The sequence below is a fragment of the Mesoplodon bidens genome, assembly GCF_964165515.1.
Source record: "Mesoplodon bidens genome assembly, chromosome: 3".
Taxonomy (NCBI): Eukaryota; Metazoa; Chordata; class Mammalia; order Artiodactyla; family Ziphiidae; genus Mesoplodon; species Mesoplodon bidens.
The window spans coordinates 150874914-150894985 of record NC_138178.1 but is presented as its reverse complement, the minus strand read 5'-3'; the positions used below and the strand labels follow the sequence as shown (position 1 = coordinate 150894985).

The 20072-nt window shown below is 45.4% G+C and overlaps 1 protein-coding gene across 1 annotated transcript; it reads right to left on the bottom strand.

The window, feature by feature from the left end:
• Positions 1 to 198: 198 nt before the first annotated feature.
• On the bottom strand, positions 199 to 19950 carry DLST (dihydrolipoamide S-succinyltransferase). The gene is made up of 15 exons (XM_081230296.1): positions 19806 to 19950; positions 19228 to 19261; positions 16570 to 16618; positions 13675 to 13730; positions 13463 to 13537; positions 13181 to 13236; positions 12563 to 12674; positions 10893 to 11048; positions 10480 to 10556; positions 8560 to 8657; positions 5297 to 5427; positions 3808 to 3881; positions 3413 to 3496; positions 2840 to 3007; positions 199 to 1798 (listed from the first exon to the last, which is right to left on the bottom strand). Exons 1-15 carry the CDS (start codon positions 19866 to 19868, stop codon positions 1664 to 1666), a joined length of 1368 nt encoding a protein of 455 aa, XP_081086422.1. The 5' UTR covers positions 19869 to 19950; the 3' UTR covers positions 199 to 1663.
• Positions 19951 to 20072: the final 122 nt, after the last annotated feature.

The following is a 20072-nucleotide window of genomic DNA, read 5'->3' as shown; positions in this document are numbered from 1 at the left end:
ATGCAGGTGAGAACCAGTTTCTCTTTAACAGTGTGGCTTGCCGGGCTCACCGGGTTCGAGGAAGGAAGGAAGTGCCCTGGAAGCCAGGGCACTTTTCTGGATGGGAGGGACATTACGTGGCTTTCAGTGCTAATGACAGTTACAGTGCTGGAGACTTGTACAACCTCAGTAACCAAAAGAAGTACAGAAGCAGGAACCCTGTTTGTGAACATTTGCCCTTTAATTTGCATTTAAAATCAGTTTCTTTAAATATTTTAGTTACAAGTTCTGAATAGTGAAGACATAGGAGATGCTGCAGGCACTCAGTACTGGCTCCCACCCCTTCCCCCTCCCCCAACCCCTAGGCCTTGCTTCTTCGCTCAAAATACAAATGGGCACCCTGCACTAAATAAATGGCTCCCTGTGTCAAGTGTCAGCAGCCTCACGCCTGGATGCAGTTGGATACGAAGCGATGAAGCCCAGTAGCTTTCATGACAAGATGTGTGCATTTAACCATGCTCCGAAGAATTCCAATGACCGTGCCCAGACCCAAGGCAGTGCCTCATGGGTGTCATCGGCCATTTCCCCACTGTGCACTAGCATCTTGGGCTGCTTTCCACCACAATCCATCCTCTCCCAGACCTGTGTTCTGTGGAGGAAGAGCTAAGGCTCCGCTCCCTAAGGGCCACGATACAGGAAGGAACAGAACTGCCTCTTCAGCCCACAGGCTTAAGCCAATGGAATTTAAAAGCTCCAGACAATGTGAGCCAGTCCTCAGTATGCCTCCTCCACTCCCATCTCTACCAGGCGCCCTCCAGCCCTTGGTTGTGACACGCTCTCACTGCCAAGATGTGCTAGAATCTGCTCTAGATGAGAATAACGTGCTAGAATGGTCCCAGTGGTCTGGAAAGGGCGGCACAACCACAGCTGGGAGTGCTTGTGCCAAAATGGGTCTTCCTGGTACAAAGCTGTGACGGGGAGTGTGAGGGCAGGCCTGGGTTCTGCTCCAGTCTCATTTACAACCTCTGACCTCAGAATCCGCCCTCCCCCTCAACACTGCCTACCCATCCCCTGCCCCTCCAGATCCCCCAGCCTGTGCTTCCCGGAAGAGGTAGAAGAGGCAGCTTGAAGTCAGTGACAGCTGAGAATGAAGATGCCACTTAAGAAGCAAAGCAGCACCTCCTGGCCTGTGGTCAATACCTCCACATGGGTGGAACCGAGTAAGGACGTGCACAGCCAGGACAGAGGGTGCTCCGAGCCTGGGAGGCACAGCATCCTCCTAGGCATCTCTGGAGAACAGACTTTCAAGAGATAGAAACTTAATCACATGGTCCCCGGCAGTTTCCCTATGGTATACTGGACGGGGGAGAAGCAAAATCATCTCAGCGGAGGGCTAATGGAGAAAGGCAGGAATATTAATGAGCATCCATTAAGGCTCTCTCTCTCCCTCAAGCCTAAGGAAATCAGATATTCGAGTGTAAGAGAACGGCGCAGAGAGGGAGAGAGCCTGGCAGGAACACCAAGAGACCTGTGACTGCTGGTTACATAGTGCCCTGGTTTCCTTGCTTGAGAACGACAGCATATGCCTGTCTGTCACCAGGCTAACCCGGGGCCCGTGAGGGGACAGGGAGAAGACTGGTTTTCAGTTCCTGCATGGTTGATGTGTAGGGCGCATGGCTTCCTCCTACAGGTCCAATAGGAGGACTCTGGGATCCTCTACTGCTGCCTTGATTTTGCGGAGGAAAGTCACGGCCTCTCTGCCATCGATCAGCCGGTGATCATACGTCAGGGCCACATACATCATGGGCCGCACCTCCATCTACAGAGAAGAGAGGTCGACAGGTTTGTCTGCAGCGGGGCCGAGAAAGCCCAGATGAAAGGGGAGATGACAAAGCATAGCCCACAGTTAAGTTCCCAGTTGCAGAGCCTTTCCTACTTTGCTTTGTTTCTTCTGGATACTTACAGTATATTCAAAGACCAAGCCCTACCCTGAGTGCAAAGCTCCCACACTCAAAAACAAAGCTTAAATTTAAACCAAGAAAATAGGAGTCTCCTTACAACTGCCTTTAAAAAAACAAAAGAAAACAAAACACCATGCTCTGCCCTCTCACTTCTGTGCTGTCTACAGGGAAGTTCCTCTTCAGTTCTGGCTGCCTGCAGTTTCTTCTTTGGGGTTATAGTAACAAAAAAAAAAAATTTTTTTTTTTTTAACCTGGGGTCCACAAATTCTCTGAAACTCTATGCAAAGTTGGGTGTATGGGCATTTTCAGGGAAGGTCTATGATTTTTAGATTGAAAAAGGAGTTAGTGACCCAAAAAGGTTCTAAACACAGGAGTCCCAGAAAACATTTTCCTACCAACATATCTTCCAGGGCCAGCTCAAGACCTTTTGCCCTCATTCCGTGAACTCCCAGAAAACCTCTACGCCTCATCATTGCAAGTTGGCAGCTTGTGGATGGCTCTGCCCTGCTGTCCTCTGCTCCCCACGAGCAAGGACCATGTCTTCAACTGTATCCCCACACTCTCTACAGCACCTAGAGAATGAAGCCTGTTGACCAGTCCCAGATGAAGGAGCAAGCTTTCTCAGCTCAAAGGTTCTCAAACTTTAACGTGCAGCAGAATCATCTGTACTTTCTGCTTCACTAGGTCTCGGAAGGGGTCCAAGAATTTGCATTTCCAACAAGTTCCCAGGTGCTGCTACTCCACACACAATTTAAGAACCAGTGCCTCAGCTAGTAATTAGAAACTAGGAGATGCAACTTATGCCTGAAACTATAGCGAATCTTTTATAATGAGCATCTAGTTAGACTTCCCTCTCCTTATCGCCTAGCTGCTAGGAAATTAATGGTGACGGTCCCTACCTTGCCTCCCACGACGACGGGCCTATCAAAGATGGCATGCATGCCCAGGATGGCAGACTGAGGGGGGTTGATGATGGGCGTTCCAAAGAGCGAGCCAAAAACGCCTCCGTTGCTGATGGTGAAAGTACCACCATCCATATCTTCAATGGCAAGTTCATTCTTCCGGGCCTAAAAACAGATTTTATAATTGAAAGGTAAGGTCAACCCAGCTTTCTTCACCTAAAGGAAGTCCAGAAGGCTCATATCTGAGATCAACGATCCAAGGTCTAGCTTTAACACGAAAGCATTCAGCTGAGATGCCTATGACTAGTGCTCCACCAGGGAAGAGGACTTCAGAATCTTTTCTTTTCCGAGCAGGTTTCATCTGATGAGCTCTTCAGTCGTAAGAGCACGATAAGCCCCACCAGGTAGCTGTACTTCAGCTCTCGCTTGTGACTGCCGTTCGCAGGGGCCACACACTCCTTTCAGAACAAAGTGAGGCTCCAGCTCCCTGAGCACCGCTCACTGGCCCAGCCTTCCCCAGGCTCTCTTCCCTGACCTGCCCAGCTGCTCATACCATCCTTTCTATTTTACCTTCTCTCCCAGTTCATTGATGGTTCGCTCAATATCGGCAAAATTCATAGTTTCCACATTCCTGATGACGGGAACCACCAGACCCTGATGAGAGTGAAAAGTTCTTTTCAGTTGCAAATTAATAGCATCCTTTATAGTTGTAACTCTCCTGATTCAAGCCTCTAGTCTCCCCTCCCCCAGAATATCTTAATTACTCAATGTGATTAACAGAGTCTAAAATATTTAGGCTTGCCAGAGATAGAAGAACATGGTATGATCCAAAACAGGTTACTCTTCTAGTAACTCCCTTCTAAAAAGACAGAATTACAGGAAAGATCTCTCCCAGGGGTCTGCTTCTTCACACAGGTAAGGAGAGAGTCAAAGATCAGAGCTCCCCACTTCTTGCCCCAACATACCCGAGGCGTGGCCACTGCAACGCTGATGTCAATATAATCCCTATACACCACCTCTTTGGTTGTATCGTCAATCACTATGAGAGAGAAAACACACATTACATACAACGCCCCAGGCCTAGGCTATTGAGGAAAAATTTGCATTAATAGAGGAAAAATCCACGGTGCTTGGTACAGTGTGGGCCGACCAACTAGCACAAAAACCACCACCTTACAAGGGGCAGCTGACACTCCTCTTACTCCCGTGCCAGCCAACTGTAACTTCTCCCAAGTGCCCTAAGCATGAGCACAGGAGCATCCGTTTCCTTGGCAGCCCGCAGAGGGATCAACACACAGGCTAACACAGGGTAAGTATGTGCCAAAGTTCTTGTTAGGCAGCCCTACTCCAGCCCTCCCTTAGCTAACGGCAGGTTGAAAAAGTGTTCCCCAAAAGGGCAAATGAGTAAAGGAAGTGGAAGTGGGGGGGTGGGGATGCTGCCCATTCTGCTGCCCACTCTCAACAAGGAGGCAAGCCTCTTTCTAGGAGACTCGGAAGCAGGGTGGTCTGGCTTTAATATGCTAGCCTGAGAGAGCAAGCCAGCAGCTAAAAATTTAGGTCTGACGCTCGTGAGAAAATACAGGCTTGGGAATCTTTTTCATAGAAAGTCTGCACTGTATTACAGATAAGACACCCCAGAAAAGCATATAAAGTGAGAAAGAGGTCAGGGGAACTCTGAGAAATGCCTACATGTATGTGTAGGCAGAAGAGATGGAGAGAGTCATCAGGAAGCATAAGAAGAACGGAAGAAATAAAGAGATACACACTGGGGTGAAACAAAGCCCTTCCACCTACCTTAGGGCACACCACTTGGCGGAAGGGACTAGGACTTCTATTTCTAGATCTTTAGGGACCCTGCACTGCTGAGGGCTGCAGAAGTGCCACTGTCCTCTCTAATCTTCCAGGGAACAGAGAATTGTCTCAATGGGAAAGAGAACTGCTTGTTAGGTCAACATTCCAATGACGTAGGTGAGCAAAAAGTAAGGAAAATGGGCACCAAGTCCAGGAAAGAGGGGCCAAGCCCAAGGCCTCCCAGTGAGGTCCACTGACCAGAAATCAAAGGTCACCCTGGAGCTATGCCAGGTGTAAGAGTCAGGTCCCAAGATAATAGGGCTTGTGGGAGGGTGGGCATCAGCCAGAACACAAGTCTCCACACAGACATGAGAAGCCTGGATTGCTGGGCTGGCTCAGAACTGCCTGTCACCACAGCAGCTGCCAAGCTATGCACTGTGAAGAGAACCTGTTCTGTCCAGCTAGGGGGGGAGGAAGTAATCATGATGCCCATTTGGGAAGGTGAGTCAAGAAACCCCCAGGGGAGGTACTCAAGTTTTCACACGTATGAAATAAGAAGCCTTAGTCTGTCGACCGCCGTCTTTGTGTCTGTGTGTGGGAGCAGGTCTGTGTTTACACGCACACCTCCCAGGACCTCTGTGATTCTAGCCACCACAAACTCACCTGCATTTACAACAGGTTGCTCCTGCAAGGCAAAGGCTGAGGCCTTCACGAATGCCGACATGAAGCCTAGTTTGAGGTTATGTTTCTTCAGAAAAGCATCTTTGTGCCGAGCCCTCATCTCCTGGATGTTACTGCAAAAACACATTACAAAACAAACTGACCACAAAAGAAGCCTCAATTCTGACTTTCATACTGGTTTCTAACTCCGTGTACACAGTTGGGTAAGCTTTTTTCCCTTAGTGTGGACCATCTACCTAAGTTCAAGTTTTGAAATAGTCCACTAGAGGTCAACACAATAACTTTATTCCTTTACAAAACCTGGACCCAAAGGAATCGGATCCAATCTGTCTTGAAGGTAGATTGAGCCCTTTACAGGGCTCCTTCGTGTTCCAGAAGTCAAAGATTTCAGTTACAGACAATATGAACGGGAGCTCATACAGCACACCAACATCCTCACCCTGGACAAGAAAGTGACTTCCAGCTACACTAAAATCATGAGCCATCTACCCCGAAAAAAGCTTTTTTTAAGCATAAACAAAGTCCGCAAAATAAGCACCATTCTTCTTATCTCTTGTTTATTTTCAAAATACCACCAAACCTGATTATGACTTCCTTGTGACATTCCTCCTGTCTCCTAACTAGTGAAGATGAAAAAAACCCCCAAAGCCCCACAGGTGCATGGGCTTCATGTGAGCAAGAGCAGTCATGACTATCTGTGGATGGGTATAATCCAGTGTTGTTTTAGGCTCATGAGAAAGTCAGTAGATTCACTCATCTCCCCAGAGTTAGCAGTTCCATCCACTTGTTCCTTCAAACAGGTACTAACCCCCACCACACGTGGGGGTCAATGCAGGGCACCAAGATATAAAGATAATAAAGACACAATTCCTGCTGTAAATATTAGTTTGATGGACGTGGTTTCCCGGGTATTTAGAAAAGTGACCATGTGCAGACCTAAGCTTTTTAAAGTACAAGCAGCAAGGCCCCTGAGAAGCCTTTGCAAGGTGACCAGTCTTTGTTCCTTCGGGGCTGGTTTTTCACATACATACAACACATGTGCAACAGAGTTAGTGGGAAATGGCTTTCCCATCATTTTGCTGCAGAAACCTCTGTATTTATGGGAATACAGTTCCATGATGGAAATCGAATTTAACTTTATCTTAGGCCCAAATGCTCAGTTCTCCCTTTCTCTCTATAATGGCCTAATTTGACATTAGCACGAAAGATAAGATGATATAACTTTAACTCCCCCCTTTAGACCTTTTGTCTTTCAAAAGGGAAGTTTTCCTAGGGGGACTGATTGGTTTTAAAATGTTTTGTTGTCCTGAGTCTAACCTCATTTAGTGCTAGGATTACCACCCTAAAGACATTACTGGTTCCCAAGACACAAGAGCGGCAGAAGAGGGAAAGAGAAGTGATAAACATCTCTGCTCTCAAAACTGCCCAAATGCTATTGTCTGGTCATTAAGTAGTTTCTATTTCAGAGCTCTGCCCTTGCAGGCAGAGGCTGGGGCAACAGGGGAGAGGAGAAGGTCTCAGAAAGGCCCCTTATGGGTTAGCTGATCAGTGCAAGACCCAAAGGGCACTCAATCTAAACCAGATTACTGACTGCAGTAAGACCCCAGGCCATCATTAAGTGACACTTCGATTAGCTGCTGAAAGGAGATCCAGCTATTGTACTTACCTTCAATCAACGCTGTTGGGCCAACTGCATCTTTCAAGGCCACAAATGTTTACATGTTTTGTCTTAAGGAATTGGGTAGAATTTCAAAGCCCAATTTGATTTGTGTACAATTTGGCCCTAATGCACTGAAACATAAGCTGCAGCCCTTGTGATTCATTAGTCAAGGTCCTTCCCTACATCCTACGGATAGGAGAGAAATCTTTGGCTTGAATGACATCCAGCCTTTTGGGAAGCTTCACAATAGGATGTATGGCATCTAGTGAAATGGGCCACAGAGCCCTACTCTGTGAATGCCACAGCACACTCCCCTCTCTACACTTCTCAGACCCCTTCCAAAGGAGACCAATTTCCTTCATGAAACGTACATTCAGACTAAACACTTGGGACAAAAATAAAAAACAAAGAGATGACCTGAAGACTTGATGATTTTACCTCCTGTATTAACTATGAACTCTTACCCTGGCACTTAAAACATCCTGAAGTATGGATCCAACTTGCTTTACCATTCTTTCCTACACATATTTCTCACAGCGATTGTTTCTCAAACGTGTCATGGACTTTCCAGTCTGTGCCAGGTCCACACTGTTAACATCTTCTGCAATGACCTTCCTCCACTATGTCAAAGTGCTAGTCGTTCTTTAAGGTCTATTAAAAATCTCTTTCCTCCAGGAAGCCTTTCCTGATCCCTACCCTCCACCCTGCCACCTCAAAAACAAATGATCTCATTCTCTTCTCCACTTCATACGTTTTGTATCCTCCTGATACTGATACTAGAGATTTTACTTTCTATTTATCTAAGCAAGATGGTAGCTCTATGAGGGTAAGGGCTCTTTTTCACTCATCTTTGCACCCCCCTCAAATACAGTGTAATATCTTGTGCACAGTAAGCACTCAAAAACTCTTTGTTGACTTTGACTGTATTCCCTTCCCTACAGTCCTGACACCTATAAACATCAAAGTCTTGCAGAAGATAAGTGAGTCAACGATTAGCTCACTACAGAAATGGGTACACTGAATTAGCCCCTTTGGTTAAGTCTGAGGTTGTTCTTTAAAAGCACAACTTGCTTCCCATTTCATTATCAAAGCTGGGAAAGGTGAAAGAGAGGACAAGCCTATGCCTTTCCACCCACTCAATTCTGAGTCGCTTAGGAGCACACATAAGGAGCAGTCACAGTGAGAAGGAAGCAGGGTATGGCGCCTGACTCTGGTCATGCTGTCAAGTGATCCTGTATCCCTAGGGGAGCCTTGTCAGCCTGGATGCCCTATGTCTACTTGTCAGCTCGACAGTAGTCATGAGAGTTTAAGACTATTACCAGCCTCGTTTATCAGAAATCACAAGATTCAGGTATAAAAGTAAAAGGCTAAGTTCTTTAGGTCACAGAGGAGGCAGGCACAGTATGAGGAAGGTCGATTAGAGAGTGAAACCAGTGGGTCACTCTGTATAAGTCAACAAGCGCTGCAAAGACGTACTTCTTTCCTGTTAAGTTAGTTTGGGCATCAGCACTAGGTAGGGACTTGGGCAAGTTCCAGTGTTCTCCAAGAAAGTGGGCACAGGGAGGAAGAGGACTAGAGCTCTCACCTCATGTCAATCTCATTGAAAGTGGTAAGCATTGCGCAGGTATTCTGAGCCTCCTTCAGACGCTGAGCAATGCGCTGCCGCATCCTATTCATTTTCTCCTGAAAGGGAAAGTGGGACAAGTATTGACCACCTGGTCTCTCTGGACCTAACCCTTCGCACTTAGCCTGAGGGAGCACTGGGCTTGCTAGGCGTGGATAAGGACAGGCTGTAGTATCTAAATACAGGGAGAGATCCAGGCTTCCTCTTTCCTGTGGTGGCCTTGCTCCTCTGTGCAAGAACGAGGAAACACAGACACAAACTACCCACTCAAGTGTGCCTGAAGTTTGACCAAGAATAGAGGCCTACAACAAACACATGAAAAGATGCTCGACGTCACTAATCATTAGAGAAATGCAAATCAAAACTACAATGAGGTACCACCTCACACTAGTCAGAATGGCCATTATCAAAAAATCTACAAACAGTAAATGCTGGAGAGGGTGTGGAGAAAAGGGAACCCTCTTACACTGTTGGTGGGAATGTAAATGGATACAGCCACTATGGAGAACAGCATGGAAGTTCCTTAAAAAACTAAAAATAGAACTACGATATAACCCAGCAATCCCACTACTGGGCATATACCCTAAGAAAACCATAATTCAAAAAGAGTCATGTACCACAATGTTCACTGCAGCACTATTTACAATAGCCAGGACATGGAAGCAACCTAAGTGTCCATCGACAGATGAATGGATAAGGAAGATGTGGCACGTATATACAATGGAATATTACTCAGCTATAAAAAGAAATGAAATTGAGTTATTTGTAGTGAGGTGGATGGACCCAGAGTCTGTCATACAGAGTGAAGTCAGAAAGAGAAAACAAATACCGTATGCTAAGACATATATATGGAATCTAAAAAAAAAAAGGTTCTGATGACCCTAGGGGCAGGACAGGAATAAAGACGCAGACGTAGAGAATGGACTTGAGGACACGGGGAGGGGGAAGGGTAAGCTAAGAAGAAGTGAGAGAGTGGCATGGACATATATACACTACCAAACGTAAAATCGATAGCTAGTGGGAAGCAGCCGCATGGCACAGGGAGATCAGCTCGGTGCTTTGTGACCACCTAGAGGGGTGGGATAGGGAGGGTGGGAGGGAGAGACGCAAGAGGGAGGGGATATGGGGATATACATATGCACATAGCTGATTCACTTTGATATAGAGCAGAAACTAACACAACATTGTAAAGCAGTTATACTCCAATAAAGATGTTTAAAAAAAAAAAAAAGAATAAAGGCCACGGATATGGTTTGATTTAAAAACCAAAACCAATTTATGGAAGAGTGTGGGGTAGGGCTAGCCAGCCCAAGAGTCATTGCAGAAAGGGAAATTTCTGGTAATAAAGACTGGCACGAGAATAGCTACTTGTGGAATGGAAACTCAGAAGCAACAAACTTTTGAGGCTATAGTATTTTTAGGAGGTATTCTCAGGCAGAGGAACCCACCCTCTTGACCATACTTCCTTGAGGTTTTATGTCTGCTCCTGAGTGCCACTGGGTAGCCCTCAGCTAAGTATCCCGGAAGTATAGGACTAGAGCTCACTAAGCCACCTCTCTGAAGTATGTGTTATCGTGGGGGGGCGGGGGGGATGCGTCACTAGGCTACCATCCCCTGCGTATATCTTACTCACCCACAGCATTTCGCTGGTAGCATAACACAGTGGGAAAAACCAATGGACAAGCGTTCAGAAGACCTCTGGTTCTAGTCCTGTCATTTGACAGTCATGTCACTGAACAAGTCGCATCCTAAACTCAATTTCCTTGTCAAGGCCAAGGGGATCAGCTGCCAGCCATTCAAAGGTAGGCAGAGCATACCCACTCCACTAATCTCAGCACTGCCCCTCGGCTTCTTTCTTGGAAGTTTTCCTCAGAGACTTACCCGATGTTCTGAACGCAGACCTGTGCCAGCTCCTGGCTCAGCTACTGGAGGGGCAGCAGTGGGTTTTACGGCAGACACTGAAAATGAGAAACATTTACTTGAGTACATGCCAGCGCTTTCATACTGTACTGTCACTTAATCTTCAAGATATGCTGAGGTGTATTAGTATCATTCCTACTTCACGAACGAACAATCTGCTCAGAGAAGTTAAATAACTAGCCTAAAGTCACACAGCTATACACTCAGCTAAAAAGCTGAGATGCAAACCCTTTGTATCAGGTCTTAGAATTCTTTCCACAAAGCAGACAGTGGAGCCTGTTCAGAGCCATAATTAGTCTTAGACTGTGAGGGAACATGACATAAGATGAGATGTTGTTCTCCCACATAAAGACACGTGGAAGCCAGAGGCTTACCTGGTTTGCTAGTGAGAGGTTGTGAGGGCGAGGGCACTGGTGGCATCTGAGTGGGTATAGATGCTGCAGGGGGAGGAGAAACTGCCGATGCTGCAGGTTCTGCTTTTGGGGCTGCCGCAGCAGGAGCTTCGGCTGGCTTGGCCTTAGCAGGAGCAGCTGAAAAACAAGAAAAATAGATGCCATTGGCACTATCTGGAATGGAAAGCAACCAAGTTGCAGACACTAAGTAGAATTTAGCAGCAAAAGCTCTATCTCCAATCAATTAACAAGTGCCTCCTGAGTATCTGCTATACATGTAAGGCTTTGAGATACACAGAATGATTTAAGGCACTATGCTTCTATTCCCCAGGGCTCCTAGATGTCCTACATTAGATAACTGACTTAACTCAGCTGCCTTCCTGATTTCACAAATATCTACTGATCATCAAATTCAGCCAGTACTTTCAAAGCACCTACTAAAGTCCATGGTAATGTAAACTTCAAAGCAAAAGAAACCCAGGTAATTTAAGACGTTAAAATACACACATAAGAGCAACACCTTTCTAGTTATGGTAATACTGACCCTCTCCTCTTCTATTTTAACATCCCATGTGGGAGAATACTCTTAACTATTAAAAATTAAAAGTTTAAATAATCAAGGGCACATTTAGACTTAAGACTTCAAAGCATTTTATCTAGGATAACTCTTATAAACCAATGAGGTGGTCAAGCAATATAAATTCACAACTTTAAGTATTTTTGATTCTACCAATTTGGACATCACATCTGGGTTTACATTTAAATTAGAAGAACATTCTCTTAAGGAATGATCAGAAGATGAAATTCTCCAACTAGAAGAATCAATCTTATCCCCTAGCCTTCTACTGTATGTTCTTTCCATTCTGGGCTTCTGGTCTTGCCCTGATCAATCATAACAATGCAATCTACCATCTTTCTGCTTAACTATCTTAACAATGAAAAAAATACTTTAGTAGTTATAGCATTTAATTAAGAATCAGAAAGTTCTTTTCTAATCTCTAAGACTGACTGTGAGATCCAGTACAAATTCATTTCCTTATTTCTCATTTCTTCCCAAGAGAAACCCAGCCCTCCCTAAAAAATGTTATGAGAGAATAGATATGAAAGAACTACACCAAATTCTCTATAATAGACAGGATGAAATACTACTTCTCATTTTAGAAGAGTGGCTCCCAGCCCTGGCTGTGTATCAGAATCACTTGGAGAGCGTTAAAAACAACAACAACAACAACAATGAAAACTATGATAAGATAACCAGGATCTGAAAACCCCAGATTTAATATATCAGGATCCCTGGGACTCAGGATCTAGGCATTTGTATTATTTTTAAAGCCCCCATGTGACTCTGACGCCAGGGTTGGGGTGGGGGGAAATCACTGTCTTTAGAATCTTCTTCATTCCTACTTAAGAAAAGGTCCAGCACAATAAAGAACAGAGTATAATGAGCTTTATTTTTTTAATACCCTTTTCTTCTAAAACTTGACATTTAAAGTTCACAATATAAATAGCTCCCCTCTTACTGCCTCAAAAAGGGCAGAGGGAATGCCAAATGCCAAATGGTCTTTGAGGTATCAAGGAATTAGTATATTATGCTCAGCCCCAGTTCCAAGGGGGAACACTGGAGACCCTGACAACCAGGAGAACTTCTTTACCGCCAGTTTTCCTGAGTGTGAAAAGAGGAGTGCCTCCTTCTACTTTTCCCCCATCAGGTACCAAAAGAGCTTCAATCATGCCATTTGCTGGTGATGGAACCTGCACAGATGTCTTGAAAAGAAGACAGATGGAGAAAGAGTCCAAATTTTTACTCAGCATTAGAAAATTAATTGTATAGAATCTCAAATGAGTCACAAGAGTTGCAACACAGATACACAAGACCCTGTATATAGAAACACCAAGGCCACACTTTCAGAGTAAGAGTAATCAATGCTACTGTGAAGATTCACCCTTTCTGTCCTTTCTCAGAGCACTAAAGCAAGATTCAGTTAATGTGTTTCCCAGTGATACATAAAAACAGCTGGAAACAGCTCATGCACACACACACACACACACAAAAGCTATAAAACTAAAGCTATTAAAGTACATAGTACATACACCTAGAATAATCTAAAATTAAACTTTTAATGTTTTCTTTTTAATGAGCCATGCCAACAATTTTACAACTGAGGCAGTTAAAAATTATCTATAACCAACAGTTAAGTCCCTGTTCCTTTCATTAGGTTAAGAAACCAAGGGGAGACCATGAAAAGTTGGCACTAATAGGACAAGCCTACCTTGTCAGTTTCAATCTCACAAACCACTTCATCTTCTGCCACTGTGTCTCCAACAGCTGAAAAGATAGTCAAAGCCTACCTCTTAGGGTGGTGGTGGTGGGGGGGAACCCTCCAGTAGCCACAAAATCCCCATTGGCAGGTGTGTTACAATACCCCTTTCCTAACGCCAGGGGAAAGTACACTGCATGTAAAGAAAACGGTGGAGCCATTGATTATCGTGGGGGTAAAGGGGACTTCTCACAAGTATTTAAACTCAAGAAGTGAGAAGGCACTAAGTCTTACCTTTCTCCCACCTGACATCCCCTTCTGTGACAGACTCTGCAAATGCTGGGGTTCTGACTGTAATCACCTCATCCTCTAGGAAAAGAGGGGGAAAAGCATCACATAGCCCACATTTCTCCTCTGTAATTTTTTTCTTTCATTAAATTCAGTCCATTGTTGCTCTTCCCATTAAAGCTCCACTCCCAATACGGTACGGAGCTGAAGGTACTTACTGCACGCAGCTGTAGTTCTGAAAAAGCGAACACCGAAGACACTACCGTTGTTAATGCTAGAAAACAAACACAAAAGTAAACTCCTTTAACCGGTGATTCACTCCCATTTTCGTCTAGATAAGGCACCACGGGTCACCTTCCCTTTTTTATTTTCATTTCTTAAATTTTTATTGGAGTATAGTTCATTTATAATGCTGTGTTAGTTTCTGCTGTCAGCAAAGTGAATCAGTTATACATATACATATATCCACTCTTTTTTAGATTCTTTCACCTTCCCTTTAAATCAGTGATTCTTGACTAGGAGTGCCCATCAGTGTTACCTGGGGGAACTTTTTCAAAGCATACATGTCTAGGCCCCATTCCCAGAGATTCTGACTCAGCAGGTCTAGAGCAAAGCCTGGATGACTTGGGTGCCTTAAACAGCGAGTCCCTTGGGTGAGTGAAATGTGCTGCAGTGAAACGCCAGCTCTCCCAGAACAGACCTAGTTTGGGTCTTTGAAAAAAAAGATAGCATCTTGGCCCTTTGCATACCCACCAAAAGGACTCAGCTTCCTGATGACGTTTTTTTCTTAACTAAATGCAAGTAAGATAAATTGTGTGCCCTCAGGGTACATGCCACTGTGCCACATACAACAGAATTTCTGTCCACATGATTATAGATTACACAGGACAGCAAGATGAGACAGTTAACAAGTAAAACAAGGGGTTATATGCAAAACAAACAAACAAACAAAACACCAAAAAACTGATATAGTATCTCCTAATCTGTTCTCTTGCCAGGAGGCAGCATATCAGTCCATTCTGGACTCATTCAAGAGGAACTTCAAAAGAGCAAGGTAGGGCTTCCCTGGTGGCGCAGTGGTTGAGAGTCCGCCTGCCGATGCAGGGGACACGGGTTCGTGCCCCGGTCTGAGAAGATCCCACATGCCGCGGAGCGGCTGGGCCGGTGAGCCATGGCCGCTGAGCCTGCGCGTCCGGAGCCTGTGCTCCGCAAGGGGAGAGGCCACAACAGTGAGAGGCCCGCGTACCGCAGCAAAAAAAAAAAAAAAAAAAAAAAAAAAAAAAGGAGCAAGGTATTCTTTGATATGACACTAACTTTCAATAACGTAAACTGGAGAATGATATTACCTTGTATGTACAAAACCATTAATAATGGTTACCACTGGAGAGTGGGAAACGTAGATATATATGGTATCTATGGTTATCTGTTACATACACACACATTTTGGAAGAGTGATTTGGACCGATGGGGACTTTCACTTTCTACACTTCAGGACTGTTTGAATATTCTACCATAAGCATCTTTATAATAGAAAAGTATAACAGATTTAAGTTGCCTTTTGATATTTTTATTTTTATAATTTCAAATTAACTATAAGGTCTATGTAAAATCAAGGGGAAAATGTATGTTATTAAAAAAATACAGGGCTTCCCTGGTGGTGCAGTGGTTGAGAGTGCACCTGCCGATGCAGGGAACACGGGTTCGTGCCCCGGTGCAGGAGGATCCCACGTGCCGCAGAGCGGCTGGGCCCGAGAGCCATGGCCGCTGAGCCTGCACGTCCAGAGCCTGTGCTCCGCAACGGGAGAGGCCACAACGGTGAGAGGCCCGCGTCCCACAAAAAAATAAATAAATAAAATACAGAACACAAAGTGTTCTGCAAAAAGTTTACAACCATGTACAGGTACATGTTCGTAGGCAAGAACTAACAGGTAATGTGTAAATGCAGAGACTGCTCTTTGAGGACACCCGAGAACCTGGAGCATCGGCTGTCTTGGGGAAGAGAAACTTGGTGGCACCGGAGAACAGGAAAAAAATCTTCTCATGGACTCTCTTTTTACTTCTGAACCATGTAAATTTATAAGCTATTAAATAAAAACATAAAACCAAAAATAGTTTTACAATAAAAGATTTTTAAGTAAAATGAATACCTTATTCATGAAAAAAGACAACATAAAACACAAAAACAGTTATTAGATTAGAGTAATACCCTAATGTGTGATCCTTATCCCTCAAAGTTTAGGGTATTTTAAAATAATTTACTTTTGAATAGTTATTTATTGCATTTATTGCATAGGATTTGTGGCTGCTCCACTTTTCATTTAAACTGCAGATGAGTAACACATTTTGAATCTCCCTAAATAACTTTTAAATTACAAAAGTATTAGAGGTTAACAGTAGAATACTTAGAAATGGCAAAAAGAACATTTACAATGGGATTATGCTTGTAATGCACAGTGAAGAAGGAGCCAATCTGCTCACCCTTCATTTTGAAGATCCTACCTGTAGAGAAAATAGCTTGACAGCTGCTCAGCAGGTAACTAAAGAGCATCCTCTTACCACCACCCTGAAAATACTTGGAATGCAAAGTAGCATTAAGCAACATTCGTAAGCAGAAGTTAATCTGAAACACACATGGGTGGCCTTTCTCCAAACTTTGCATTATGCAATAACAGCATTCCCCCTGAACTAGTCAAAGTCCCATGACTCAACTGACTAGTCTTTTGCTTTTGCTGTTTCTAAAATGAGTAACCATGCAACCAAAAGGATGCTCTTCATCTCCACAATAAATGTAACGTCCAGTCCTCCAGCTTCACTTGTATCCAACCAGAATATTTAGGAGCACCTTTCTATATCTATTCCCATAAAAAGAGGATTCCAGCTTCACTTTCATTGTAATCTAAACACCTCAGGACAGACACACTCCTGGTCCAGCGCTTAACATGGGGCTGAAGTGCAAGCACATGTCACAAGTTAACATCAAGCTTAGGTTGAGGGACTCAACATAACCAGCTTGATTACTAGGCTTGAAAGACAGTTAAGAAAGCAGATGGTTCAGCTGGTGTCTTAAATATATACCCCCTGTCCACATATCTGTGCTCCCCAGGGATACTTACACAATCTTCCTGCTGTCAGGGTAACCTGGTCCCTGACATAAGGAGATCCCTGCAAGAAACAAAACAACGCTTAACCAACAACTCTTTATCTTATACAGGATACCTGCTGGGAATGGAAAAGAAGTCTGTTCACCCCCTAACTCTGAGATAGAACAGTATCAACAGCAGGCAACAACATAATCTTTATCACACAGAGTCCTGCTTCTTAAGCTTTTCCACCATAGCAACAGTCATGGCAGAGAACAACAGGTATGTGGGACTTCGGGTGGGAATGGCTTGGAGGAAGAAAGGGGAGAATTCTATAATCTTATTTATCTTAAAACTCATAAACTTTCATTATCCCTTTATGTTTTCATAATAAAACGCTCTACTGCCCAAGACTTCAAATACAACTGAAGCTTGAAAAAGACACATGATGGCTTATCCTGTGACTACATATAGCCTAATCAGAGAAGCCGTGGGAATGTTTGATCTGAGTTTGTTTCCCTGGTTACTTAAAATGCACTGAGCTGGAAGTCTTGTTGCCTGAACCCCAGTAGCAAAGACTAGGCTACTTCAGGCCTAAGGTCTCCAGCTTGCTCTAGGACTGAGCAAATCATTGTCCCTCCTTTCAGTTTACTGTCTTCCTACACTCTTCCCGAGACCTTCCACTCCGGTCATACTCAACAAGGTGGGAGCTCCTTTCTGCCCCACCAATTGTCCTTATCATCACAGATAACTGCACTTCCTCAACTGACAACTAATTACTGTATCTGCTTCACCTGATTATATTCTTTCAGGTGTCTTATTTTTTCAGATCTATTAACAACTCTTTCTGAGCCACGGGCACGGTAAACACCAAATGGGAGACAATTCTCTCTTGTGCCCACCTCCTCACAAACACCCCCAGGGTTTCAGAGGCAAGTTAAGTCACCTCTATATCCTGTAACCCATGACGTTGCAGTACAAATCTCAAACACAGCATGTATTTGAGCTAGAACAGTCAGCAGCCCTTACTGATTTTTGGAACCCTAACTCCAATTTAGAGTTCATCCTACAGCAAGTTTCATTTGTACAGCGTTTAAGAGTTTATAAAAAGCTTTCACATAATGACCTCATTTTGATTTTTGTGTCTCACAACTCCCTGAAGTGGAACGACCATCTGCCATTACTCCCGTTTCATATATAAGCAGGGCTTCTGGAGGTTAAGTGACAGCCCAAGGAGAAGCCCTGAACCACAACGCAAACCCCAAGTACAAGGCTCTTCCCATTGTCCTGCCAATCTATGAAGTGGAGAAAATGTTTACTGACATTTTTCAAAATTCTAAGTTAAAAAGTTTATTACTAAGAGTCCACTATGAGCGAACACTCTGCTAGGTGCCTATGATCTCATGACTCTTAGGATAAAGTCCAAAAACTTTCCATATTCCTGTCCAGCCCTCCCAGACAGGCTTCCTTTCCATTTCTATGACCGGTCAAGTCTCTTCCTGCCTGAAAACCTTTGCACAAGCAATCCCCTTTGTTTAGAATATCGTTCTCCTGGCCAACTCCTATGTATTCTTCAAGACTTAGCTTAAATGTCACTTCTTTGGGGAAGCCTTTACTGACGTTGCCACCACACTCTCCACCCTCCCAAGCCTGGCTACATCATCCCATCCTCTCATTACACTCCACTTCTCCTTTATAGTAACCACAATGCAATTATGTCCTTAGGTATGCATAAATATATATTTGTTTTCTCTCCAGGTAGCCCCTAAGATCCTGGAGGGTAGAGACCGCCTCTATCCCTGTCACGTAGCACACTGCCTGGCATGTAGTAAGAATTCAATAATCTGTTGATTATATGAGCAAATGATAACATGGTGGGTTAGGAGTTCGGGCTGAGGAATAGGCAGACCTGGCTTGACCAATAGTTGGCTGCATGACCTTGGTCAAGGCACTTAACCTCTCTTAGTCTTGAGTCATACATTTGTAAAATAGAGAAAACACCTCTTTTACTGTTTCTTGATGATCAACTGAAAAAATGCACAGAAAGCGCTCAGAACAATGCCTGGCACACAGAATGCCCACAATAAGATCAACTCATTCAACAAATACTTATGCCACGCATATAAAGGACTGTTGAGATAAAACCTAAATTCTCGCTAGTCTCTATGCCATCTTCTATCTCCTGCCACTCTCTCCCTCAACTAAAATGCTCTGGCCAAATCACCCTTTTTCCAGTTCCAAAATACCGCCAAGCTTCTCCCTCCTCAGGGACTTTGTACATGCTATTCCCTTTCTTTCTCCTGCTCTTCATCCGGCTGGCCTGTCACATCCTCTGGGTCACAGCTTCAGTGTCCAGCTTCGTACGTTTCCTTCTCAGCATTTAACCAAGATTCATGACGGTTCACTTGTTTAGCAATTTACACTTTGTCTTTCCCACTAGACTGTAAGCTCCAGGAGGGCGAGAACCCGTCACTGCTGGATCCCTTGTGAGGGCCTAGCATGGTGCCTGACACTCAGGAGATACTAAGTAGCTAAGTGCCAAATGAATAAACGATAGCTGTCATTACACAACACCTGTTTCACTCCTATCTATCTGAACACGATGTGGAGAAACACAGGCACCCCGATTTCCTCGCATACTGCTCTGCCCAGGAGGAGAGCATTTTAGGTGACGGCAAGGGCAGAACTTACCAGGCAGGGAACGTCTCCCTAGAGGGCAGTTCCCCTGTTGAGAAAGAAGACATTATCGACGTCACCCAAGACGAAAGGAGAGAAGAAACAGCTTTCTCTTTCAAGCACAGACTCAAAGCTGCCCAGGTGCCGGTGACAGGCGAATCTCATGACTCCAAAAGGTGAAGGCAACAGCCTGGGCGGGCTCACACGGGGCCTGCCCAACTATCTCAACTTCCCAACCGAATTGATATCCACCGACTTTAACAGAAAAGAAACGGGCCCCCGGATCCCGTCGGGGCTTCCGCGCGCCTCCTCCCGAACTCTGAGTCTCGTGCGGGGGCGAGCGCGGCTCTAAGGCGGCTCCTCCGCCGGCGCGGAGGGTGGGGTCCAGCAGGGGACGGGGCGCCGGCTGCCTCGGGAAGGCGACGGGCCGGCGAGCTCCGCAAGACGGCCCCGAGGGCAACAGCGGCTCTGGGCCGCCCAGCCCGCGGCCTCCGAGTCCCGGTGCCCTTGGCGCCACGCCCCTGTCCCCAAGCCGCCCGTCCACCACCGGCGAGTTTCTCACCCGCCGGGGCCCCGGCCCGGCAGTACCATACCTTCTGGAAGGCGGAGAGCGAGCGGCTGAACGCCCGGGACAGGAAGCGGGACCGGGACAGCATCGCGGCTGCAGCGGCTTTAGCGGTGGCGGAGGCGGCGGAGCGGAGGGCAGGCGGACACCGGATATAGGGCCCGGCAACAACCGGAAGCGGGGCGGGCCGCGGCACCCGCCGCTCGGGGAGGGGTGTTCGGGGCGAACCACTGGCGGGCGGGGGGAACCGACGGGCAGCGTGGAGGTGCCACCGCCTCAAGCCAGCTGTCCGCGC